General features: G+C 48.7%; 1 protein-coding gene across 3 annotated transcripts in view; it reads right to left on the bottom strand.

Moving 5' to 3' along the window:
- Positions 1-26,857, bottom strand: part of SLC6A4 (solute carrier family 6 member 4) — a 40,795-nt gene extending 13,938 nt beyond the window's left edge. For 2 of the 3 annotated variants that reach the window (XM_008997142.4, XM_035300890.3), the window contains exons 1-9: positions 26,466-26,857; positions 11,744-12,196; positions 8,538-8,672; positions 7,872-8,091; positions 6,936-7,074; positions 5,897-6,031; positions 5,433-5,536; positions 1,658-1,785; positions 251-363 (exon numbers count right to left, since the gene is read on the bottom strand). In XM_008997142.4, coding sequence (XP_008995390.1) covers positions 251-363; positions 1,658-1,785; positions 5,433-5,536; positions 5,897-6,031; positions 6,936-7,074; positions 7,872-8,091; positions 8,538-8,672; positions 11,744-12,086 — 1,317 coding nt within the window. In that variant the 5' untranslated portion in view covers positions 12,087-12,196; positions 26,466-26,857. The remainder of the gene's footprint in view (positions 1-250; positions 364-1,657; positions 1,786-5,432; positions 5,537-5,896; positions 6,032-6,935; positions 7,075-7,871; positions 8,092-8,537; positions 8,673-11,743; positions 12,197-26,465) is intronic. The other variant, XM_035300889.3, reaches the window with a different exon arrangement.
- Between the last annotated feature and the right edge of the window lie 449 nt (positions 26,858-27,306).

The raw sequence follows: 27,306 nt of genomic DNA, 5'->3' as shown, positions 1-27,306 counted from the left end.
CAGGCCAAGGGGCAGGGCTCAGTAACAGTTCACATGAGTGAGCCTTGGGCCTGTGCCAGGTACTTGACCCACATTATCCCAGTAACAACTCAAATGTACTAGTGGTAAATGCCGAGGAGGAAGCTGGGGATCTGGAGCACCAGGAGGGAGCAGTCAGCGCTGCCGGGGATGGCCGGGACGGGAGGGAATTGAGTACAGCTGTGTCCTCCTCTCATCCTCCAGAGCCCATGTCCCCTTCCCATTTACTCACTGTGCTGTCCAAGCCCAGCGTGATCAGCATCAGAAAGAAGATGATGGCAAAGAAAGTGGACGCTGGCATATTGGCGATCGCTTCTGCATAGGTGATGAAGAGGAGGCTGGGTCCTGAGACAGAGGGCAGAGAGGAGGCGGGGGTGACAAGACCTGTCCTACAAGGACGTCACAGAGGAAACTCAGCCAGGGGTTACACTTCTCATCACAAGCCCTGACTCATGAATCAGGTTCTGACACACACCAAGCACTTCCTCACGCTCTATTCCATCTGACCTGGCCACCCAGTTCCTGGGAGGCAGGAAGGGTGGAGCCTCCATCTTGAAGACTATGTGCCCTCCATTAACACAGGGGTGGTAGTAACAGATCTAAGACCCAAAGACTGGCAAAGCTGCACACAAGAATCAGAGTTTCCACCCTATCGCAATGCCATGGGGTTTTTCAGGGCTAGGATTGAGATTTCTGAGCTCCATGGCAGTTACCCCCTCTGATGTCTTTAGCTCCAGAACAGTAGGAAATGTTCAGTTGATTTCCGTAGAGTCACGGAGGCCTTGGAATAAAGACCTCTTTCTATTTTAAAGTCCCTTTTGATAGTGTGAGGGACGTGTCTTCAGCCTCTCCTGGGCTAGCTAAGGGTGCCCTCATTTGGGGTATGGGGTTGGTCAAAGCACCGAATCGGCCAAAGATACAAGCGTGTTAGCAAGAAGGCCCAGGACCTCATCCACTAGATGCCATCATCTGTGTTTTCATCTCTGTCGCTTGCCTTTTCCATGAGAACTGCTCAGTAAAATAGAGTGGTCATATTGGCTAGATTTTCTTTTTCTACAGGGGCAGTTCTAAGGATAAATGATGATTAGCTTACTAGACTTTGATCCAACATAAGACTTATCGCAGAAAGCAACCCCACGGCTATAAAGCCATCATCAGAGTCATAATTTCAAGCCCAAAGGTTTTGAAGGCCCCAGTGCTGGGTGCCAAGGGAGGGGTACTGTCCTTGCACAGCCTGAACACACGGAAAAATCTCCAAGGCATCGGGCTTCTCTCAAATCTTTGAATAAAAAAAGTTCTTATTTTGGAGACAAGGTCTTGCTGTGTCGCCCAGGCTGAAGTACAGTGGTGTGATCATGGCTCACTGCACCTTGACCTCCCAGGCTCAAGCAGTCCTCCCACCTCAGCCTCCTGAGTAGCTGGGACTACAGGTGTGCACTACCACGCCCAGTGAATTTATTTTTTATAGAGGCAGGGTCTCACTATGTTGTCCAGGCTGGTCTTCAACTCCACCATGCCTAGAGTTCTTTGGAAAATTTCGGGAACATTTAGAAATAAATCAAAAGTTAGATATTTATAAAGATTCAAAGCAAAGCATCTCGGTAGGAGCAAGGGACCTGCACAGAACCTGAGGTCCTACCTGCGTCTTTGGCCACCTCAGACACATCTTCATTCCTCATCTCAGCCATGTAGCCGAGCACCGTGAAGATGACAAATCCCGAAACAAAGCTCGTCATGCAGTTCACCACGCTGGTCACCAGAGCATCTCTGCAGTGAAAAACCCAAGGGGCTGCTTGAGACGGTTCCAAGATTGGGGGTCTAAGGAGCATCTGTCTGTGTGTCTGTCCTGCCTGAGACAGGCTGGCCACAGCAAGGACAAGCAGGCTGAACTTCAGGGACCTCAGGCCTGTCCCGGAGTCCCCTGCCGAGGCCTGAAGCTCCAGCTGCCATGACCACCACACATGGTGCAGGGACAGCAGTGAGGGCGCTTTCAGAGGCCATCTGCGGTAAACGAGCACAGCACAGGCCACTCCATTTCAAACCAGCCTTGTTCCCGAGCAGGGCCCGGGTTAGAGTGGAGCCAGGACAGGCCTTGGGCCTCCCGTTTGTGAGAGCCTCAGATTTAGACCTTGACATCATCTCACATGAAGTCACAAGACTGCCAGCCACCGAGATATCCTCACACTTTTTTGTGTGTGAGACAGAGCCTCTCTCTGTAGCCAGGTTGGAGTGCAGTGGCTCTATCTCGGCTCACTGCAACCTCCGCCTCCCAGGTTCAGGTGATTCTTCTGCCTCAGCCTCCAGAGTAGCTGGGACTACAGGTGCCTGCCACCACACCTGGCTAATTTTCGTATTTGTAGTAGAGATGGGGTTTCCCCATATTGGCCAGGCTGGTCTCAAACTCCCACCCTCACACTTTTAAAAGACAACCTTATCATACAAATTCAGGGTGGTGTCCCAGTGCAAGGCCACATTACTTAGTGTACAAGTGAATTTCCCTCCCACGTTTAAAAAAAAATCTATTCTGCAGTTACCTTATGCATAGCACAAGGAGATTGCTGGATGCTGTCATCTGTGATTGAACAGAATTAAGTCTAAAGATGATGGTGATATCTATTTTTGAGACAGGGTCTCCCCTGTTGCACAGGCTGAAGTGCAGTGGCATGAACACAGCTCACTGTAGCTTTAACCTCCTGGGCTCAAGCAATCTTCTTGCGTCAGCCTCCGGAAGAGCTGGGACCATAGGCATGCACCACCACACTCAGCTAATTTTTAAATGTTTGTAGACACTGGGTCTCATCATGTTGCCCAGGCTGGACTCAAACTCTTGGGCTCAAGTGATCCTCCTGCCTCAGCCTCCCAAAGGGCTAGGATTGCAGGTGTGAGCCACCATACCCAGCCCAGGGGTGATGTTTAAACCATAATTGGTGTAACACTCCCTGTTTTGTTAACATTTCTGAAGTAGAATTTTGTTGAAAAAATTATGGCATTTTGTGTTAGTCAAAATAATATGGTCATCATACTTTTCATTTATACATCATACAAATAAATAATCACATTACAATTTTGGTTGTTAAACACATTAACTCCGAATGGATCAAGCAGAAGAAAGGGTATCAGAGGTCGAAGATCAACTTAATGAAACAAAACAACAAGACAAGAATAGAGAAAAAAGGATAAAAAGGAATGAGCAAAGTCTCCAAGCAATATGGGATTATGTGAAAAGAACTAATATACGCTTGATTGGTATACCTGAATGTGACGGAGAGAATGAATTCAAGCTGGAAAATACTCTCCAGGACATTATCCAGGAAAATTTTCCTAATTTAGCAAAGCAGGACACTATTCAACCCCAGGAAATACAGAGAACACCACAAAGATATTCCTCAAGAAGACCAACCCCAAGGCACATAATCGTTAGATTCACCAAGATCGAAACGAAGGAGAAAATATTAAGGGCAGCCAGAGAGAAAGATCAAGTTACCCATAAAGGTAAGCCTATTAGGCTTACAGCAGATCTCTCAACGGAAACCCTACAAGCTAGAAGAGAGTGGGTGCCAATATTCAATATACTTAATCAACAGAACTTTCAGCCCAGAATTTCATATCCTGCCAATTTAAGCTTTACATTTGAAGGAAAAATAAAAATTTTTTAGGAACAAGCAAGTACTCAGAGATTTTATTACCACCAGGCCTGCTTTACAAGAACTTCTAAAAGAAGCATTATACACAGAAAGGAACAACCAGTATGACCCTTTCTAAAAATACACCAAAAAGTAAAGAGCATTAACATAAAGAAGAATTTTTATCAACAAAAGGACAAAATAGCCAGTTAATATCAAACGGCAGCAACCCTAAATTTAAATCGACCAAATCTCCCAATCAAAAGATACAGACAAAATCTAACGGTATATCCAAAGATATACATAGACTCCAAATAAAGCGTTGGAAAAAAAAGTACCAACCAAATGGAGAGCAAAAATAAATAAATAAAAAGCAGGAGTTGCAATTTTCACATTTGACAAAATAGATTTCAAAGCTACAAGGATAAAAGGATTAATGTAATAATAAGAGATCTTAACACCCAGATACATAAGACCCATAATGAGATTTAGATTCAACGAGACAGAAAATTGATAACGATATCCAGGACTGGAACTAAGATCCAGAACAAATAAACTCAATAGAGCTCTCCATTTTAAACACACAAAATATACATTATCCACAAAATCTAATGATATATCTAAAGATATACAAAGACTCAAAACAAGGGGATGGAAAAAAACTCACTAACCAAATGGAGAGCAAAAATAAATAAATAAAAAGCAGGAGTTGCAATTCTCACACTTAATAAAATAGATTTCAAAGCTACAAGGATGCAAGGGTAAAAGGATTAATGTAACAATAAGAGATCTTAACACCCAGATACATAAGACACATAATGAGATTTAGATTCAACGAGACAACAAATTGATAATGATATCCAGGACTTGAACTCAGAGCCAGAACAAATAAACACAATAGAGGTCTCCATTTTAAACACATAAAATATGCATTAACCACTTTAAAAACTCAAAATATTGATCGGCCATTATTGAAACCCATTTTAGGAGTGAAGTAATATTCCTTTTTCCCTTTTTCTTTTTTTCCCCTTCTTCTCTTTTTCCCTCAAAAAAAAAAAAAAAGGAAAAAAAAAAAAAAAGAAAGAAAAAAGAACACATTAACTAATTCAACCTAGCTACATAATTGTATGTTGCAACTTTTTGTAAACTTGTTTTGTAATTTCTCCTTTCCTTCCTTCCTTCCTTCCTTCTTCTTTCTTTCCTTCCTTCCTTCTTCCTCCCTCCTTCCTTCCTTCTTCCTCCCTCCCTCCCTCCTTTCTTTCTTCTTTCTTCCTTCCTTCCTTTCTCTTTCTATTTTTTTGAGACAGAGTCTTGCTCTGTTGCTCAGGCTGCAGTACGGTGGTTCAAGCAACTCTCGTGCCTCAGCCTCCCAGGTGGCTGAGATTACAGGTGTGCACCACCAAGCCTGGCTAATCTTTGTATTCTTAGTAGAAATGGGTTTTGCCATGTTAGCCAGGTTGGTCTGGAACTCCTGACCTCAGGTGATCTGCCCGCCTCAGCCTCTCAAAGTGCTGGGATTACAGGACATGGTGAGCTACCATGTCCAGCCTCTTATTATTTTTATATACAGGAGCTTTGACAAAACCGAAGGGCCTGGGGCCCCTCTCAACCTCTGAGTGGCCCAGGTGAAGCCACAGCCTCAATGAGTGCTCTGACCATGAGTGAACTGGTCAGGGGCCTGCAACATTGCCCCGAGGGGCGATGGCATCAAGGCCGTCAGTCCCATCATCCTCCCCCACACTAGCTGACGTTCAGCGCCCCGCTCTCAAGCTCTGCTCGCCCGGTACTCACTGGTAGCAGTTGTTGCTGAATTTGTTGTAGCTGGCGAAAGCCAGAAGGACCCCAAAGCCCGGACCAAGAGAGAAGAAGATCTGAGCGGCAGCATCTATCCACACCTGGAACACAGCGCGGGGAAGGGCAGGGGGTAGGGGAGGCGCAGGCTGACCCTGGGCACCGGCAGGCTCACCTCTCCTGCCTCCATGTGGCCAAGTGCAGAGGCAGAAACCCAGCTTTTAAGTAAGGCTCATTCCAGGCGTAGCCATAAATCAAGTGCAAACAAATGTGATTTCTCTTTCTATCATTTAGGCATAAACCCACCCAGTGGCCTCAACTGTACTTTAATGCTTGTATTTCTGAGTTAAAGTATCACTGCAGACTTGCACACTGAAACCAAATTTCAGTTGTCCCTTCTGTCCTATTTGGAGGAGGACCGGCTTCATTTAGTAAAATGACAGACAGGTGTGCGTATTTCTTACCCCTGTCTCCAGGAGCTTCTGCCAGTTAGGTTTCAAGTAGAAGAGAACACCCCTCCAGGCTCCAGGGAGGGTGGCACCCCTCACCAGCAGGACAGAAAGGATGATATAAGGGAAGGTGGCTGTCACCCACACCACCTGTAAGGAAGGAGGGCCAAAGCCTGCGTTATCATCTACTGTTCTAGGGAAGGGAGCGGGAGGGAGGGAGCTGGGTGGGTGTCGGTGTCTTTTATTCTCGAAGACTTTGAGAAAGGAGGGTGAGGGGGTATGGCAGAAACCTCACAGCCTTTGGAATCACACAGACAGGGATCAAATTCCGCTTGGCCAGTAGAACCGCCTCAGAGCCCACTATCCATCTGTAAGGCTGGGGGAGTATCTCGAGCTGGCCAGCATATAAAAAGCACTGAACATGGTCCATCATGGGTTTCCAGTAAATTATCACCACGATTATTAATTATGATACTATCATTAATTGTAGGTTAAAGGAATTTGGGGGAAAAAATCATGTAATGATTCTTGGCATTGGCCCATTTCTAGAAATTTTTCTTTCTTCTTTTCCTTTTTTTTTTTTTTTTTTTCTATGTGAGACAAAATCTCACTCTGTTGCCCAGGAGTGTAACAGTGCGATCTTGGCTCACCGAAACCTCGGCCTCCTGGATTCAAGTGATTCTCTTGCCTCAGCCTCCTGAGTAGCTGGGATTACAGGCACCTGCCACCACACCTGGCTTTTTTTTTTTTTTTAAGTAGAGAGCAGGTTTCGCCGTGCTGGCCAGGCTGGTCTTGAACTCCTGGCTTCAAGTGATCCATCCACCTCAGCTTCCCAAAGTGCTGGGATTAGAGGTGTGAGCCACCATGTCCAATCCACTTATAGAATTTTCTAACAAATATGGTGAAGAGAGGGAGGGTGCATCAGGAATGTGTTTGGTGTGGAAGGAAACAATGGCTATGCCCTGAGCAGGAGCCATCCAGGCTACTGGGTTCTGAGTTTGAGAGCCTGTGCGCCGGGGGGCAGGCCTGGGTCAGCCGCCAGAGCCCTCCTCACCTTGCCAGAGGTCTTGACGCCTTTCCAGATGCTGAAGTAGATAACAGTGAAGATCAGCATGATGCAAAGGGCCAGCTGCCAGCTGATGCCCCCCAGGTCCTGGAGCCCCTTAGACCGGTGGATCTGCAGAACGTGGCGCCTGGGGTGAAGGAGAAAGAAAAGCTCCTGAGGGCTCTGGAGAGTGACCTGGGCACACATCTATGCTGTTCCTTTGAGGGTGCCCAGGACAAATGGCCACTGTGCTGCCTGAGGCCCAGGATGAGCTGGGATTGGCCCTGCCCGTCCAGAAGAACCACACAGCACATTCGGCCAACACCCTGGGAAGAGTGTTCAACCCAAACGCAGACTTCCTCGACTCTCCTCTGCTGGCTGGGACCTGAACTCCTTGGAGCAACGCAACTGGCTTCTGGGAACCTGAGGGATGTGTCAGTGTGGGGAGTGGACTCCCTTCCCTCCCCTGAAGTAGGTCTCTCTTTGGGCTGCCATTGCCTAGAATTCCAGCATTAAAGAAAACGACCTTTCCCAGAATCTTCTTCCAAAGGTAGACCCCACTTATGAAGTCAACACATTACAGCATTTGAATAGTTTTGAACTATCAAAGCAGTAGGATGCTTTATCTCCAAGACATTTGGCTGAGAGGAGGAGCCTGGAAGCAGGGCAGCTGCAGGGGAGTGATTCTGGAATGTGAAGGCAGGCACCAGCATGGGCACGCTGGAGCAAGCTCGCTTGGCGCTTGAGAAAGTTCAGGGAGGCACAGCAGGGCCAGCCCGTGGGGCAGGCGAGGTAGTTTCCCAACTCCGAATTCTGCTCCTCCCACCCCTGGATAACTTCATCTCTCAGAAATCTGCGCTTGGCCCCAGCCTTCTTCCTGAGAAGCCAAACCCCAGGGGTGTGGCCTGCCCCTAACAGGCCAACCCCTCACTTACATGCACTTACGTGTAAAATTCTTCAGCAGGGGATGTGGAATGGAGGGTCCAGGTGATGTTGCCCTCAGAGAAGTAGTTGGTGCAGTTGCCAGTGTTCCAGGAGTTCCTGCAGCTGGTCCAGGGCAGCTGGTCCGTGAAGGAGGAGATGAGGTAGTAGAGCGCCCAGGCCATGATGGTGTTGTAGTAGGAGGCGATGTAGAAGGCGATGATGCAGATGGCGTAACCAATCCCTGGGCAGGGCGATGGGAGAGAGGCCGGGTTTAAGGGTGGCCCAACGACAGAAGGCTGACACGGCGCCCGCCGGAGAGGCCCGCAGCCCAGCAGAGGGGGACAGGGTGGTGCCGCCCTCCATTCCATTCCAAGGACTCCAGGCCTCAGCGGGGAGAGTGGCCTGCAGGGAGTCACTCGTATGTATTAGCAAGGTAACATGTTTTAGAAAATGTGTACATGTCCTGTTAATGCTTTAAAATGTTTACGTTTGTTTACTTCGAATTGCCATTTATTCTGTTTCTCTTTAACAATTGCATGCCACGTGCGCAGTCAGAACCTTTATTGCTCAAGCCAGGGATGCCTCAGGCCTAACTGATTCCAGAAGAAGGCTCCCAGCTCCCACCCACTGATGGAAATCGCTTCCTCGGAGGCTCCACTTACCCACCCCACAGAACCCTTCAGTTACCTTTGAAAATCGGGCAGATTTTCCTCCATATGGAAATGCATCCATTTCGGTGGTACTGTCCCAGTGCGAGCTCCATGTAAAAGAGTGGGATTCCCCCAAAAATGGCCATGATGGTGTAGGGGAGGAGGAATGCCCCTGAGGCAGATGAAAGACAATTTCACTCCCTGCCCACATCTGTCCTAGGATAGCCCAACTGATCTGTGACCCCGAGTCACAGTCACGGCATGATTTGAGTGTCCCGGAGCCACCCTAGGCTGAGTGGCCTTACGCTGTGTTCCCCTGGTCTTAGTGCTCTGCCAGAAGCAGTTGTAGGGGAAGCACCATGACTAAAATGAAGTTTCAGAGGAGGGCAAGAGAGAGATTGGGAAGAAAGCCAGGTTTGGGAGTCAGCAGACAGGCAGGACCACGTCCACTCTGACTGCCTGGAGAACCCTGGGCTGCTTCCCCTCTCTGAGCCCCAATTTCCTCCCTATAAAGGAACACAGTTGAGGAGAGCTGAGTTTCCCAGATGTAGCCACACCTCATAATCACCTAGATTCCTGGGTCTACCCCAGACCTCCTGAAGCCGAATCTCCAAGCACGGGTACAACACAAAAATTGTGTTCAAGTTCCGTAGGTGACTCTGATGGAACCAGTACCTGGGACCCTTGGAATAGATCACCTGTGACGATGTATAGCAACAGCTGCCACCATCTGTGAGTCACTGAATCAATACCTTTGTTCATCGGTATTATCTATGGCTCCAGACACATGATCATTGATATTTGGCTACACTTCTATAATTCCATTGAGCCAGAATGCTCCCTGACAAGCCCCATTTGCAGGAGTGGCTGGACAGGGTAGTTTTTCACAGAACAAGAAAGCAAGAGCTGCTACATAAGTGGAGATGCTGGTGTTTCCTGGACTTGTGGCTGAGGCTGAATTTAAGAATACCAAGTTGGGGGCCCAGAGCGGTGGCTCACGCCCGTAATCCCAGCACTTCGGGAGGCTGAGGCAGGTGGATCACCTGAGGTCGGGAGTTCGAGACCAGCCTGACCAACATGAAGAAACCTTGTCTCTACCAAAAATATAAAATTAGCTGGGCATCGTGGCAGGTGCCTTGTAGTCCCAGCTACTCAGGAGGCTGAGGTAGGAGAATCACTTGAACTCGGGAGGCGGAGGTTGCAGTGAGCTGAGATCGCGCCATTGCATTCCAGCCTGGGCAACAAGAGCAAAATTCCGCCTCTAAATAAATAAATAATAAAAAAATAAAAATGCCAAAAGGGTGGGTCAGCTGCAATTTTCCCTGATAACTTTCCCTGCTGTAAAATACTCTGAACCCAGGAAACCTGAGGTCTGTGCAAGTCAGAAAGGTCCACATAATTTACAATCACACTAGGTAAATCCGGCTTGAGAATAAAAACCACGTGTTCTTGTGGTGGCCTTCCTCCAAAGGGTTTGCTTGATCGGCTTTATGCTGGGGAATGAGTGTAGCAGAAACGTCACCAGTGACCCAGCCCCTTACATAATGCTCAGGCTAAAGGTGAGCCCTCTGGAGCAGGAGATAAGGTGATTATGACTTTTGCTCCTCCTCGGTGGGAAGCGCAGAGCTTCCGAGGGGCCCCTGGCACTACCTTTGCATCTGCATGGACAGAAATGCTCTCAAAAAACAGCAAATCCAGGCCACTCTGTGTTAGGTCAAGGGGGAAGTGAGGGTGACACAAATGGATGATTCCCAAACCTCTTTTAGCTGCCCTCCCAAATCTGTCATCAGAGCTCCCATCAAAATCAAGATGGACTCACTGGAGCCCCACTTCTTGTTATCTTCCTGTGCTGATAACCAGCCCAAGTGAGAGGCCCCAACGCATGCACTTTCCCCACTGCTCTGCTCTCTCTCAGGTTCCCATCGTCATGCCCACAATCAGCTACTATTTTTGATAATCTACAAATTAACTACTTGAGAGGCTTTAGGGGTAGAAGGAACAAGATAGGGCCTCTGGCCTCAAAAATCTAACCTCCAAGGAGGAGATAGGAGGGACAGCCATGCCTGGTTTGAGGTTGGCTTTTAATGTCATGCTGTGAATCTAATCCAGCTTTAGAGTCTGCCCAGCCTGGTTTAAGACTCTGGACCTACATCGATGCCCTTCTCTGACCTCACACAGGTTTAAAGGTCCAGAAGCATCTGGGACTCTGAAGCCGCCTCCAAATTTTCCCTTACGCAAGCCTAGCCTTCTGGACTCTTCCCAGCAGAACCTGCCAGCAGGAGTGAAGGAACTTAGCACAAGGCTGACAGCCATTCCCTCACTTCTGGCCTGGAGAATGCAGGATGAGGAGGAGACCCTTTAATAAATGGAGTGCTAACAATGTTGAGGTCTGTGAGGTCAGGCTTGGGTGGGCTTCACCCAGCTTCACAACCTGGAGAGCCTCCGACACGCTGCCTTCCGCATTTGGCTTACTGGAGATTTGACTTTTCCTTTCTTTTGTTTTTCTGAGACAAAGTCTCACTTTGTCGCCCAGGCTGGAGTGCAGTGACGTGATCTTGGCTCACTGCAACTTTTGCCCACTGGGTTCAAGTGATTCTCCTGCCTAAGCCTCCCAAATAGCTGGGATTACAGTGCCTGCCACCTCGCCCAGCTGATTTTTGTAATTTTTAGTAGAGATAGGGATTCACCATGTTGGCCAGGCTGCACATGAACTCCTGACCTTGTGATCCACCCGCCTTGGCCTCCCAAAGTGCTAGGATTACAGGCATGAGCCACCGCGCCCAACCTTGACCTTTTCTTTTTTTTTGAGACAGAGTCTCGATCTGTCGCCCCAGATGGAGTGCAGTGGTGCGATCTCGGCTCACTGCAGATACCACCTCCCAGGTTTGGGCAATTCTCCTGCCTCAGCCTCCCAAGTAGCTGGGACTATAGGCGCCTGCCACCACACCCAGCTAATTTTTATATTTTTAGTAGAGACAGGGCTTTGCTATGTTGGCCAGGCTGGTCTCAAACTCCTGACCTCAGGCGATCTGCCCGCCTCAGCTTCCCAAAGTGCTGGGATTACAGGCGTAAGCCACTGTGCCCAACAAGATTTGACTTTTCAACCAGCTTGAAATCTAAGCCATCATATTCCCAGACTTACACCAATGAAGACCGAAAAGACATACTCTGTTTTCTAGCCTCTCAAGAGAACCTACCGCCCACCCTGGGTCACAGCCTCTACTCAAAGCCCATGATACTGACCCCCTCCATTCTGGTAACATATGTAGGGGAAGCGCCAGACGTTGCCCAGGTCCACCGCATAGCCAATGACTGAGAGGAGGAAATCCACCTTCTTGCCCCAGGTCTCCCGTTCCCCTTGATGAAGCTCAGCCACTAGGGTGGTGGTAGCCGCCTGGATAGGGTGCCTCATGTCGTCTCCCGCACCGGGGCTTGGAACCCCTGAGTATCCATTAGATATTTGCCCGGACTCCAATTTGTCCCCTGGGGTGGAGACACCCTTCTGCAGAACTCCGTTTTCCTGACAGTCTTCTCCATCCTTACACGCTGATAGCTGCTTCTGAGAATTTAAGGGCGTGGTCTCCATCCTGCTGGTTAGTAAATGACACCGATGCCCATCTGCCAAGGATCCCCTGAACTCTGGGTGCGTGGATATGTGGATCACCTCTCAGCTTCCTATTGTCGGGACTGAGGGCTCTGTCAGAAAGACACACAGAGGAAGGAGAATACGATTACACGTTTTACTAGTCATTGGTATTAACTCATTGTACATCTTAAACTACATTAGTTAAGGGGATTCCAAATGCACCTGTTAAATGTGAAATGTCCTATTTGCGACATGACAGTCCATGAAATCAACTAAATTTCTCAACCTATACAGGGCATCAAATTACAATCAAGTAATCTGAAAAGGAAACAGCAAAACCAACAAAAATAGATAGCAAGTCACCCAGGTTTTACAGAGGCCAGACCAGAGAGCAAAGCACTCACTTCCCTGGGAGCCACTGGACTCTCACCCGTGGTTTTCTAGCAGCTCTGAAGAACGTGAGAGGGGCTCCAGAGCGTCACAGAGCACCCACTTTGTCTTGGATGCCATGGGGAAACAATGACAAGCAAAGGCGTTTCTGCCCTTCAGTAGGCAGGAGAGTCCTCACCATCATTTAAGCTGCACACCCAAAGTTACACTTTATGTCAACTACAGATACGATTTTATTTCATCTTCTTTTTCTTTTTTTTCTTGCTTACCTACAGGAAGACAGATATGATTTTAAAAGGAAAAAAATCAAAGGACAAAGGTAAAAAGGCCACCCTTTGTGGGGCACCCCAGCTCCTTAGCTATAGACTCTGTCACTCATCCTTTAGCACCTGGAAAGGCTGGGGCAGATTTGAGCTGCCTCCGACTGTGTCCAGTCTGTCTGCACATGGCCTTTCTGCATTCCCATTATGCATCTGCAAATCTGACCAGACCTTAAACGACACTGCTGCTCACCATTCGTTCTTGCCACTTGCCAGCAACTCCTGTGGCTAAGACCCTTGTTATTCTGCAACAGCGGGCAAGCAAGGTTGCTTTGCCTCCAGGAGACCCAGGGAGAAGAGCATGCAGGTTACAGATGCCGGGGTGGCGGGTGGCGCCGTCCCCACACACCTCCATCAGGAGGGCCCGGCTGGGGCTGCTGCACCTTCATTTCACCGCCATGGCCTGGGCGCAGAAAAGTCAGCTCAGCTCTGGATTGAGGTCTGAGTCGTCAAACGTGGGGTAGAAATTTGAGCCCTTTTGGACTTTAAACCCATGGCCTGTTATAAAGTTGTACGCAGAGAAGACTGTTAGCTGTTCAGTCTGTTTCTTCTGGGCCTGAGCTTTTCAAACTCTTGAAACAGTTTGGGAGTTGAAATATGTTTCTGCCTAGCTGAGATGACATTGGATTCTTCTAGGAAAAGATAGCCGGGGATGGACTATTTATAACTGCACTGATCTGGGGCTAACCTTCTAGATCAACAGTTAAGAGGATGGCTGGGAACTGGCTAATTGAAATGGCACAAAGATGTCTCCTACCTACTTAGGGTTTTCGGTGACTGCAACTGAACTATCTACACATATGAAGAAGACAAAAACATGGTATGTGAAAAATCAGGACACAAAATAGTAGCTTCACGCTGATGACTATGTCTCTAAATATGAGCAGGATTAGACATGAACACCAGGGACTGTCAGTCACTAGGGTCTTCTGTTTGCTGCATTTTTTTCTGTAAAGTGGAAAATAAAAATTTTAAAGGGATTGATTGTTGCCAAAAATATCTACAGCGACAAGAGAGAAATCAGCTTCATGTAGCTAAGGGGTTTGTGTATAAGGGGAGGCAGATGTCATGGGCTGTCCCCCACTGTTTGGGCCCCAGGCCACCCACCCCAGGTTCAAGGGTGCAGACACCACTCAGGAGGATGTGCATTTCTCACAAGAGCGAGCTCCAGAACCTCATCCTGCTCACCATTGACACTACTGTCCGGCCTTGGCATCCCCGCACTTCCCCCTGCCTTGGGTCCTCATAATAGGCTTGATAGACTTTTAAAATAACCACACTCCTCTCGTTCACCATAGTAACCATTTACCAGGCCAGGGATATTATTATTATTTTATTACATGATGAGATGTCAACATATTTAAATATTCAGCTAAATTAAACTTGAACTTGGTGGTCTCTGGTGGTGGTATTTAAGAAGGCCTCTGTACTTCCCTCTGGCCTATATCGATGACATGTTTTTTTACATTAAATGTTGGTGAATATGAAGGCCAAATGGCAGGAATGAAGAGATTTTCCATGTGTGGCCGGAGGGCACCGAGCTCACAGAGCTGCTCTTCCTCCCACTAGCCCCACATTTTTTTTTTTTTTTTTTTGTGACAGAGTCTTGCTCTGTCTCCCAGTCTGGAGGGCAGTGGCACCATTTTGGCTCACTGCAACCTCCGCCTTCCGGATTCAAGTGATTCTCGTGCCTTAGCCTCTGAGTAGCTGGGACTACAGGCGTGCTCCACCACGCCTGGCTAATTTTTATATTTTCAGTAGAGATGGGGTTTCACTGTGTTGGCCAGGCTGGTTTTGAACTCTTGACCTCATGTGATCCACCTACCTCAGCCTCCCAAAGTGCTGGGATTACACGTATGAGCCACCGAGCCCAGCCTGACTCCACAATTTTCTGAACCTCTTCTATTTTCAGTACTGCCACTTTCCTCTCATTTAAATAGATGCTCTAGTTGCATCACCTAACCTTTCCCTGGCCTCTCTGCCCACGCCCAGAGGGTCTGCAGCAGGGAAATGTCCACCTCAGAAGCAATACTTTGGGGAGAGGAAATAAACACTTAGCTACAGCAGTGAGCAGTTACCCTCCTGCCTCAGGGGCCAAGTGATTTGTTCTGGATTTCATTTACTTTCTCCCTTGAGGCATCCTGCAGAGAGGGTGGAAAATGTGTGCGGGTAGGTAGATTTTTGGGGGGCAATGTGTGTTCTCCGGAGTCCTCAGGGGTTCAGCCCCAAAGGCATCCAATCTTAGATTCCTGGCAACTATGGTGAGCAGCTCCTGGAATAATAATACACTGTTTCTATTTGTGTTCTGGGCCATTACAGAGGTCTTGTTTCTGGAAATATCCCCTAGCTCTTTTTAATTTTTTAATTTATAAATTTTATATCAACAGGCTGAAATGGCCCCAGTGCGAGAAAACGCAGAGTATCCCTCAGGCAACTCATGACCGGGCTGCCTCTCCACAGAGACTGTCTCTCTCTGTCCAGCTGTGCTCCCTGGGGTTCTCCTACTGAGCCCCACCCCTCATAATAGAATCTGGGGTGCAAACAGAAAATTACAGCCACTCAAGCTACCAAAAGACAGGAGACGCACGTCTCCTTTCCTTAACCCACTCCTCTGCCTCTGTCAGGTAGAGGAAAACTCCTCCTGGTGACTAATCGGGTCTGCCAGGAGCAGATGCCAAGTGCCTGGGGCCCTTTCTGCCTTCAAGCTCCTGCCTGTGGAGCCCCAGACTCTCTTCCCATCTTTCTGATTCTGCAGAGCCCTGGCTGGCTTTTTCTACCGAGACTTGGACATAACAATGTCTGAAAACAAGCCGGTCCAAGAATAGAGAAGTGTGAGCTGTTAAGAAGGCTGGTTTCTGATAATGCCCTCTTCTAAGCTTTCTTTTTTAAAAGATATTTTTATCCTGCTGGTTGGAAAAATTGCAAACGAGGTCAATATTACAGCTGTGACCTTCTCCAGGAAGCCTTTGAGCTTCTCCATGGCCAGAAAAAGCCCCGGAAGGAAGCCTTCCTCTGCACCTTGGATGTGTGCTGTTGTTCCAGGCTGAGCCGGTGACAGGCTGAGGGTGGTGCCACGGACCCCATCTCTGTTGTGGGATGACAGCTCGTCCCCCCAGGTCTCTGCACATGAGGGGTGCAGTTGACCAGCTGATGGGCCTGGTTGACTTTCTTTTCACTCTCCCAGAGCTAATTCACTCCATTCCCCCAATCCCTGACCCCAAGTGAAAAAGGTCTGCTTCTGTTTAAACTTCTCCTGATCAAATTGCCAATCCTCTTTCCACACCCTCTGTCTCTATCGCCAGGAGCAACCCGTACCTGACCAAGCATGTAATTATGATGATTAGTCACAAAGACCCAGCCCTTTGGCGATAGCTGTGACTCTTCATCTACTTGATGTCCATCAGTGCATTCTAAGCAGAAAGACATTACAGAAATGGTGAACTTTGATTTTGTGTGTCAAGATCAAAGTGAGTTCATTTCTCAGGAAACTCAATTTTCTTTTTCAAAACAAACAAAAACAGGCCGGGCGCGGTGGCTCACGCCTGTAATTCCAGCACTTTGGGAGGCCGAGGCGGGTGGATCACGAGGTCAAGAGATCAAGACCATCCTAGTCAACATGGTGAAACCCCGTCTTTACAAAAAATACAAAAAATTAGCTGGGCATGGTGGCGCGTGCCTGGAATCCCAGCTACTCAGGAGGCTGAGGCAGGAGAATTGTCTGAACCCAGGAGACGGAGGTTGCGGTGAGCCGAGATCGCACCATTGCACTCCAGCCTGGGTAACAAGAGCGAAACTCCGTCTCAAAAAAGAAAAGAAAAGAAAACAAACAAAAACAAATGAATTGTGGGTTTAACGCAGAGATAGAATTAATTACAGGTCATATAGCCGAGGGGCAGTTTGCAGTCTCTATTCAGAAGGAGGATAAAGTTCCCAGGGCGTCTACCAGTGGTGATGGGAATTACTGAACGCTGGTGCCACCCAAATCAGTGAGCATGGAATCTGGCCCTCTCCATGGAGAACGCTCCTTCAGCAAAGACATCCTGTCTCCTCAGAAACAAGGCAGGCAGGCCAGGCCAGGTGACTCACGCCTGTAATACCAGCACTCTGGGAAGCTGAGGCGGACAGATCACTTGAGGTTAGGAGTTTGAGACCAGTCTGGCCAACATGGTGAAACATCATCTCTACTGAAAATGTAAAAATTAGCTGGGTGTGGTGGCGCATGCCTGAAATCCCAGCTACTCGGGAGGCTGAGGCAGGAGAACTGCCTGAACCCAGAAGGTAGAGGTTGCAGTGAGCCAAAATTGAGCCACTGCACTCCAGTCTGGGCGACAAGGGGGAAACTGTCTCAAAATAAATAAATAAATACAAAGGTTAGCTGGGCGTGGTGGTGCATGTCTGTCCTCCCAGCTACTCAGAAGCGTGATGCACGAGAATTGCCTGAACCCAGAAGGCAGAGGTTGCAGTGAGCGGAACTGCACTCCAGCCTGGTCTATGGGTAAGACTCTGTCTCAAAAAAGAAAAGAAAGGAAGAAACAAGGTGAGCACAGTCCTGCCTGCATGGAGTCCACAGGCCAAGCCCAAAATCTGAAAAGGAAGACCGACTACTGCTAGGAAAAACACGATGCTTCTGGAGACGAGGTAACAGAGGTTGCCGCTGGCTTCCGCGGCGTGTTGAGATGGCTCACGGGTTTTGCGCCACAGCTGCCCCCAGGCTTTAAGTCTTCTTTTGCTGCTATTGCACAGCTTCTGTCACAGGACCTTGGCTGTTAGCTGATCCTTCCTTGCAGGCTCCACAGTGTAAAATGGGAGCTCACATTTACATCTGCTGAGGGCACTGCTGTGTTCTCAGAGTGTGCAGGGTCATGGGGGTACAGGTCAGAAGCCATAGGCACTCCTGGCTTGCCTTTCCAATAAAGTAAAGAGATTCCATGATAGAAATGAAGAGGGTAGAGAAAATCTGCTTGTTTTTTGGACAAAAAGGGTAGAAATGTACTCCACTATCACAGCCATCTCCTTATCCTAAGGATTCCTTATATGAGAGTCAGACAATTTAGTTGTTTTTTGTTTTGTTTTGTTTTGCTGTTTTGTTTTTTAAAGAGACAGGGTCTTTCTCTGTCATCCAGGCTGGAATGCAGTGGCACCATCAGAGCTCTCTGCAGCCTCAACCTCCCGGGCTCAAGGGATCCTCCCACCTCAGCCTCCCAAGTAGCTGAGCTTACAGCCATGTGCCACCACACACAGCTAAATTTTTGCAGAGATGGGGTTTCACCACGTTTCCCAGGCTGGTCTTGAACTCCTGGCCTACAAGCGATCCTCCTGCCTCGGCCTCCCAAAGTGCTGGGATTACAGGCCTGATCCACTGCACCCGGCCTGGTTTAAGTTTTTGGAGATGAATTAAATAGGATAAAATCCTCAGGGCCATTTGGGCCAGTTACCACGAGAAAGGAAAAGAATCTCCATCCAGAACTTTCCCTGCCTGACAGAAGATAGCCCTGGGCTTCTCTCTACACAGACTATAAAATCTAGAGGATTTGCCCCTTGTGATGGAGTTAAAATCCCCCCAGAGGCTGGCAAAAAGAACACTGGATCATTTATTTTGACTTTACTAGAAGGAAATGAATTTGGCATAGACAGACATGAACAGCCCCCCCACACCCAGTGAACGTAAACAGCCAAGCCCAACAGGTCTTGTGTTCACAACCCACACACACCTCTCCTTTCTGCCTCAGATCTGCACTGGAATCCCTGATCCACCGCTGACTGGCTGTGTGACTTTGAGTAGGTCACTTAACCTCTCTTAGCTTCCATTTCCCTTTGTGTAAGAGCAGTGTGTTAAAATCACTGCTTCCTGAAGGCTGTCGTGGGAATTAAAGTATGACAAATGCTTAACTCAGCGTCTAGCACAGGGAAAGCATCAATAAATGGCAGTGAGTTGATGTCACTAGCACCACCACACATCGCAGCCCATTCTGCCTTTCTACTTCACATTCTAGTCAGGGAAACTGAGGCCCACAAGACTCAGGACCTAAGTGATCTCTGGCTCCCAGCACAGGCCTCACTGGGTCATGGTTGGTCCTCTCAGTGACCTCAGTCAGTGGCTTAGGGTCACCTGGGAAACAGACATGTGGGCTGCTCTCCCAGAGATTTTAATTCAAGAGATCCACGTGGGTGCTCAGGGATCTGCATTTTCAACAAGCACCACAGGTTACTCAGGGGCCAGCAGGCACAGACAGTGCCATGTGCAACCCCACCCTGTACCTTCCCTTCCTCTAATCATCCTGCACCCTCCACGGCCTAGCATAAGCTTCTATCCACCTCCTCTCACCACCCCAGCCCAAGATGCGCTCTTTCTACTCAATTCTCATTTGTCACTCACCATTGATTACCAGGCATCATTGGTTATCCTTTTATGTACATTTGCTTCATGTGCCCCTGGAAGCAGGGCCGTGGCTACATGTCCCTGTGTCCAGATACTTGCAGACTGGGCCAGGCGTGGTGGCTAACGCCTGTAATCCCAGCACTTTGGGAGGCCGAGGCAGATGGATCACGAGGTCAGGAGTTTGAGACCAGCCTGACCAACATGGTGAAACCCTGCCTTTACTAAAAATACAAAAATTAGCTGGATGTGGTGGCATGAGCCTGTAGTCCCAGCTACTCGGGAGGCTGGGGCAAGAGAATTGCCTGAACCCAGGAGGCAGAGGTTGGGGTGAGCCAAGAGCACACCATTGCACTCCAGCCTCAGCAACAGAGCAAGACTCTGTCTCAGAAAAGAGAAAAAGAAAAAAAAAAATACTTGCAGACTGGAGCATGCCCTGTACAGCTGTCAGCACACAGGGCTGGTTTCAGCTCTCCTGGGCGAGCAAAGGTGCCAACAGATATGAGTCCCATGTGAGGTCCTGCTCTTTCTCTCCTCCCTGGAGTTAAGTCAAATGGGATCAGGTTCTCTTCTAAAGGGCCCCGCCCCTCCCTGCCACACCCATCATGAAGATGGGCTGTGCATCTTGGGGAAGAGGAGGATGGCTGCCTTAATAATCATTTTCATGGACTATGGACTGGAAGAGACTGATGCCGAGGATTACAGAGCCCAGGTTGGGCTTTCAGACTTTGAGACAAGCACCAGCAGGCACGCCCATCAGTGGCCTGGGCTCCAATGTTCATCTGTGAGCTGGTGGTTTGGAACTTGGCATATATTTCCTACCCACAGAAATAAATGTGATAAATGAAAACTTCTGAAATGAAAGCTGTAGCACACAGTGTTAAGTGCTACCCGACAGCGTGGGGTGAGGAGTGGGTTCACAATGAGACTGATCTGAAGTTCTTTATTTTACCCTTCTTTTTGGTTCTTAAGAAAAACTAAATTTAAGGAAAGGAAACACTTATAAGTGGGAGCTAAATCTTGGGTTCACACAGACATAAAGATAGGAACAATACACAGTGAAGACTCCAGAGGAGGACGGGGTGGCTGAAAACTTCCTATTGGGCTCCATGTTCACTATCTGGGTGATGGAATCAAAACAAGACCAAACCTCAGTGTCCCACAATACACCCAGTAATAAACCTGCACATGTAACCCCCAACTTTATAATAAAAATGACACTAAAAAAAAAATAGTGTAAATACAAAAAAAAAAAAGAAGAACAAGGAACAGGGAGATTCTTGTACAGATTCCATTGAGGTGTTTTTTAGGCACTTTTAAGGTCTTTAGTTTTGTTTGTTTGTTGTTCAATTTTAAAATATATAGTAGAGACGAGGTCTCGCTATGTTGCCCAGGCTGGTCTCGAACTCCTGGACTCCAGAAATCCTCCTGCCTCAGCCTCCCAAAGTGCTGGGATTACAGGCATGAGCCACTGTGCCAGGCCCAAGTTTTTTAGAAGTTGATGACATGAATTGCTTGTGCCACTTAATTTCACAGCCTATAAGTTTCTGCAGAAAACAAAACTGCTTTTGCGTTGTTACCGTAGTGTGTCTAAATCTGGATGAGTCTGGGAAAGGGACTCGAGAAACTCAAAGCAGGTGATGTGTTCGATTCAGCAGGATTAGGAGAGTCACTTACATCTTCTAAACACTTCTTTACTGGTGCAATAAATGCAAATTGTGCAATAAATAGAAATCAAGATAAAACACGTGGGAACATGTCCAAACACAGCTTTTCTTTTTCCTTTATATGCGTATATTACTAAGATTACCTTTGTGTAAAACAGACATGATTGGGCCCACAGAGGGACCCAAGACAGGGAGAAGCGGGAAAAACGGCAAACAGCCCCAGGGACAGGGTGCTATGGAGTAAGGGTGGATTTCCCTGTGGCAGCTGGGCAAGGTGGATGAGGGAAGTGGGGAGAAAGGGGTCTGAAGTGGAACGACAAGATAAGATGGGAGTGGAGAAGGGAAAGGAGGCGGGAACTGGCCATTTATCTCGGTGGGGCAAGGAGGGTGAGGAGAGGCAAGGTCAGCTGTGAGGCTGCTGGAGGAGGGGGAGCATCCAGGTGGAGAGGGAGGTGCAGAGGCCACCATGTGGGAACCCCTCTTCAGCTGCGAGGTGTTTGCAGTTTGGGTGTTGCTGATCAAAGGTGCCTATACTCTTAGGTTAAAAATTTCTGAGATGTGCTTTACCATGAGTCATACAGTTGAGGACATTCGTGAAAAATCAGTTCATCCTTACACATCATTGTACCAGTCTAGTTCTCAGATATGCACAGAGATGATAGCAAGAAAAAAATTCTGGGCTGGACGCGGTGGCTCAAGCCTGTAATCCCAGCACTTTGGGAGGCCAAGGCGGGTGGATCACGAGGTCAAGAGATCGAGACCATCCTGGTCAACATGGTGAAACCCCGTCTCTACTCAAAATACAAAAAATTAGCTGGGCATGGTGGCGCGCGCCTGTAATCCCCGCTACTCGGCAGGCTGAGGCAGGAGAATTGCCTGAACCCAGGAGGCGGAGGTTGCGGTGAGCCGAGATCGCACCATTGCACTCCAGCTGGGGTAACAAGAGCGAAACTCCGTCTCAAAAAAAAAAAAAAAGAAAAGAAAAAGAAAAAACTTCTGACTTGAGGAGTTTACAGTCTCACAAAGTAACCCTGTAGGCTAAAAAGGGCATCCTTGAGACAGTGGGGAAATTGGAATATGAGCTGTAGATGCAATAATGGTATTGTAGCCATGTTCAGCTTCCCCAGGGTGAAAATGGGGCTGCAGTTATGTACAAGAAGGTCCTTGTTTGTTGGAAATGTATGTTGAAGTATTTAAGGAAGAAGTATCTAGAAGTCTGCAAACTCTCAAAGGTTCAACTATATATATATGAATATATATGTACGGGATAATTATATTAATGATCTTATGTGTTATACATATCTAATTATATATATACTGCATATGCAAAATTAGATAAATGCATTATTAGAGTGGCTTTGTACACAAATTGGCAAAATGTTAACTGGTGAAAATGGACCACATCTCTGATTTTTCAGTTGAAATTTTTCAAAAGAAAAAATAATTCTAGCCCTCAGCCAGAGCTGGGAAACTTCCAGTCAGCCAAAGCTCCCTGCCGGCCAGAAGAGCCTCTCTCCCCTCTCCCCTCCAGGCTCCTCCCTCCCTGTTCCTCCGCCAGCTCCTCTCCTCTGAAACAAAGGAAAGGTCCAGCTAATTGAATTTGCCTTTTAAAGACGACATGCTGGCCAGCCACGGTGGCTTGAGCCTGTAATCCCAGCACTTTGGGAGGCTGAGGCAGGTGGATCATTAGGTCAGAAGTTCGAGACCAGCCTGGCTAACACAGTGAAATCCCGTCTCTACTAAAAATACAAAAATTAGCTGGGTGTGGTGGTGCATGCCTGTAATCCCAGCTACTTGGGAGGCTGAGGCAGGAGAATTGCTTGAACCTGTGAGGTGGAGGTTGCAGTGAGCCGAGATCGTGCCACTGCATGCACTCCTGCCTGGGCAGCAGAGCAAGACTCCATCTCACAAAAAAAAAAAAAAAGATGACGTGCCCACCATTAGGGAGAGAGGAGAAGAGAGCAAAAGTACAAGAGACTTATGTTCTAGGCCTGGCTTTGTCCTCAGGACGTGCCCCTGTCCTTCTGGGTCTCCCTCTCTCTAATTCTTGGCCCCTTAGTTAGAATAAAAAGTTCCCTTAAAGAAAACAAATCAGCTTATTTTATTCAACAGTTCAGTAACAAAGGAAATGAAATGCTCTTTTTTCCTGGGATATACACAGAAAGATCACACCAAAACCCAAGATGGCAAAGGCCCACACACTTGCTCCCTCCCGGCCTCCCACCGGCTGCTCACCCAGCCTAGGGCTCTGGGCTCTCCCGAAGCACACAACAGGCTTGCCGTGTCCCCAACTTGGCTGAGAAGCACTTGCCCAGATCACCACCTGGCCTGGTCACATCCCCTCCTGTCACCTCTACCCTCCCTACCTTAAAGAATGACTGAAAGACTGGACCTCACCATCCCAGGAGACCCCACTACTGCATCTGTCAGTGCCTGAAGGCCCTGGGACACTGCCTCTGTGTCTCACATCACTGGGGTGCTTCTCTCCTTTTGCAGTCCAGGGGCTTCTGGGGTTAATGGAGGTCCGTCCAGTCCTGGGTGCTAAAGAGCCTGAGGCTTAAATCCCATTCACAAATACCCTTGCTTCAGGTTTGGGATGGAAGCAGGGAGCTGCTGCCAGGTTCCACGGGGGCCAAAGGAAAGAGGAAATAATAATAAGGCAGTCAGACTGCCTTACACCCGCTTTATCACTACTCAGTTTGTCACCTCATTAGACACAGGGCTGGGAAAACACTCGCTCCCATTTAAAAGCGTGTTGCTGACATTCAATAAATGAGCATTCATCTTCCCAGTCACCCAGAGCGACCAAAAGTCAGGTTGAAGGAGACAGCTCCTGCAGAGACGGTGCCACAGACCAACATTTCTGAATGTGGGCCCAAGTCAGCACAGTGAGCTCCACCTGGAAATTCGGGGCTGTGTTGGCCGACAGTGGAGCCATGCTCACCCTAGAAGAGCAATTTGCCTCTCTGCTCAGGGAAGATCATTGATGCCAGGTTTCTGTGACAGGCTAGCTTCATCTGTTTTCCACCTGGGTCCCTCCTAGAAAGATGGCAGTTTTCCTTCCTTGGAATGTCATTTGCCCAGGTAAGCCCAGAAACGAAGCCCCTGTAAGATCAGGGGAGTCTGCCTCCCTTGCCCCAAGTGCGGAGAAACGGGCGCTTTTATGAGATGTTTCGCTCCACACCCAGATCTGTTCCTTGGAACACCACAAACCTCAGGGGAGTAGAGGCGGCTGTCGGCAGCCCAGGGACTGGACCGGGAAATCGGTGCAGCCCAAATTTGGGCTGCCTGGGGCCATTTCTACCGCACCACACCCAGGGCGTCTTGCAAAGGGCATTTGGGCAGCTGGGAATGGGGTTATTGGGCCCCTGTTGGTTGGGTGGGGTTAATCTGCAGGCTTAATTTACATGTGTGCAAAGCTTCCAGAGTGTGCCAAGCCTCTGCCTTAGAGTGAAACCCGAGGAGACCCCCAGGAGACCCTGCTTTGAAGGTGATATCTGGGTAGAGAGTACCAGCTCTCAGGCATTTTTGCACCATCATTTCAACTCCTGCTTTCTTAAAGCGGAGAGGTTAGGGTCACAGTTGCAGGGTGAGTTGGAGGGGACGTGGACATCGTGTTAGGCAGGCCTCCCCACAGCCCCTGATTTAGAGCTGACAACCGCGAGGAGCTGACGTGTTACTGGGAATAACTAAGGTATTGAGTTACCTTCTCAACAACAACCAAAAATAACTGTACAGTTTTTGCTCTGGCTGTCTGGGCATCTTCAGAAAAAGTCAAGTCATGACCATATCCTGTTGATTCATGAAGCCAAGTTAAAATTAATCTTCTTCAGGAAGCCCTGGCTTCTATGTTCTCTCCAATTACACCATTCATTAACAAGTAGGAAGGAGAAGGAGCTGCCATGTACAGGCTTAATTTCTGGAGTTACCTGTGTTTCTGTTTGGCAGGGGACATCCAGGGTGTCTGTGAAGCAAACGTGCTATAGAAAAGAGCCTGCTCCAGGCTCCTACGCCCCTCTCCAGCCAGGCATCCCCATTCCTCTGGCACCTCACCCATTTGCGACACTCTTCAACATGCCTCTCCGAGTTTCATCAAAATGCTCAGACGACTCTACACATCCCCCAAGAGGAATTTCTGAGGTCTTTCGGATTCCATTAAAACATCAACATTATTCCCTCTACCCCACTCCTAGTATATCTATTTCTCAAACAACAAGATCGAAAACAAATGGATTTGATTATCTGTGCTGGTGGTTACATCTCTGAAAGGTCTTAGATGGATCACCAGAGTGTTGAGAGGACTTTTTATTAATTGTGAAGCAGTTTCAATCTGTTCTATAGTGGGAAAAAGAAAGAAAGAAAAGAGAAAAACCCATGCCCCAAATGGCTTGCTCAGTTTGCACAAACCTAGTAAGAACCTGCCTCTCATCCATGCTGGATAGGTCACCGCCACCCCAGAGTGTGTGGCAGGAAAACCCAAACCTTCGGGTCTCAATGGCTCCACACAGAAGCAAGTCACGGGACAGAGTCAAAGCTGTGTGCTCCCTATGCTCCTAAAAACCCAACACTGACGCTGCCCACAGTTCTGTTTCATTAAACACAAGTCCCAATGACTCCTTCTTAAGACAGTTTTCCTATGTCACTGAAGGCAAAACACATTAAATATTTGATCTCATCTTCCTATGATGAGAGTTAGCTAGCAGGTTCATAAATAATCCATTGACCTGGTTCACTTTTCTGGACAAAATTGATCGTAAAAACATATACACAAAGTCTTTATAATGTCTGATTCAGAAATTCTACCCCTTTTCAAATTCTTTAGAGTCCCAAACGGAAAAGGTACAATTCAACATGGAAAAGCCCCAGTTCAAAAGAAAATTTACTCCTTAGCCCAAGACCCAAATCCAGTCTTGAGCTCCAGAGAGCATTTTTTTTTTTTGTTCAAAAATAAATCTGAATGTACACAATTTTCAAGCAAATGATGATCAAAGCCTTCAACCACGGAGCACAGTCGCTGGAGTTGGAGTTTCACATAAATTCTGAATGGCCCGTGGTGTCTGAGCGCTCCTCTGCTCTGACAGTGAAACCACCCAAGCCACAGAGACTTGGCCCACTTAAGCGCCACTCATTGATTTCTCTAGCTATCTGGGCATTTGTGTCAACCAGAACTCTCCCTTTGCATAAAGCCACAGGCACGCGATGTCAGCAAAGTAAAGATTAAACATAAACCAAGGGTTGAAACGAAAGCAACTCTTCCCAAAGTGCAGGACAGCATTTTGCTCAATACCCTGTTTAAGACCTCTTTCGCGGGTCCTCAAGAGGTTGCAAAGCCCCTCTAACAACAGACAAAGGAGCCCCCCACGCCCGCCCCCCAAGGCCCCCTCGTGCATTCCACGCTCCTTGTCCCCCGCCCCACCCTGGCCCGTCCGCTTCAGCTCTGGCTCTTGCTGAGCGTGGAGGTCGTATGGGGTAGGATCCGGCGCCCACCCCTGGGATGCACGCTCGTCCTCGCCTCCTCGCCTCCTCGCCGGGCAGTGGGGCGCAGTGGCTCTCTCCCCCTTCCCAAGACAGGGAAGAAGTTCTGGAAGAAGCGTGGGTTCGAGGCGGAGAGGAAAAGCGGACCCACCTGCCGGACTGCCAGGCGGAGGCTGGTCCCGGGCTGGGGAGGTGGTCAGGCCTCGCACCCTCGAGGCACCGGGCGGCGCTGGCTGTGCGGAGGGGCGCCGGCGCGGCGGTATTTGTACCCGCGGCCCCTCACATGGTCCGATCTTTAGATAGCCGCCGCCAAAGAGCTCTTGAAGAATTTTTGCGTCACTTTGAGGCGAGTAAACTTAATGCTTCCCCGCGGCCGCGGCTCGGCGCTCCAGCTGAATGGATGGGGGTGCGCTCGCCCGGGAGGGGCCGCGCTGCGGGGCGGGGTGCGCGCCGGATCCCAGCGCGGGGAGGGGAGGGACCCCCGATACACACAAGCTCGCAGGCAGGAGCGGAGCGCGGAGCATTCGGCAGGGCAGGGCCAGCGAGGAATCCTGACTTTCCTGCTCTTTAACTTTGAGGGAAGGGGGAGGCTACACAAAGGGGCGGGTATGCGCCTCCCCTGCCGGCACCCTTCTTGGACCGCGTGTAGGGTTCTGCTTGTGGAGCTTCCTCCCAGCCATCTCTCTTGACCCCTGACACCTCCCCATGGCCCCATCCTGAAACCTGCTCTCCCTTTCTTCCTGGGACGTAACAACACGTGGTACCCACGGGTTTCTCTGACTGCCCCGCTGGGATGTGAGCTCGGCGTAGAGGCCCTTGTGTAATTCCTCTCCGTCCCCAGAGCCTCACAATAAATACTTGCAGAATGAAGGAATGAAGAACTGGTTCTCATTTTTTAACCAGCTACAGTTCAAAGCAGCGTCAAAACAGAGCACAGTGCTTTGGGAGGCTGAGGCGAGAGGATCGCTTGAGCCCAGGAGTTCAAGACCAGC

The sequence above is a fragment of the Callithrix jacchus genome, chromosome 5, assembly GCF_049354715.1.
Source record: "Callithrix jacchus isolate 240 chromosome 5, calJac240_pri, whole genome shotgun sequence".
Lineage (NCBI taxonomy): Eukaryota > Metazoa > Chordata > Mammalia > Primates > Cebidae > Callithrix > Callithrix jacchus.
Note: the sequence above shows the minus strand (reverse complement) of the source record. Positions and strands in the feature narration are given on the sequence as shown.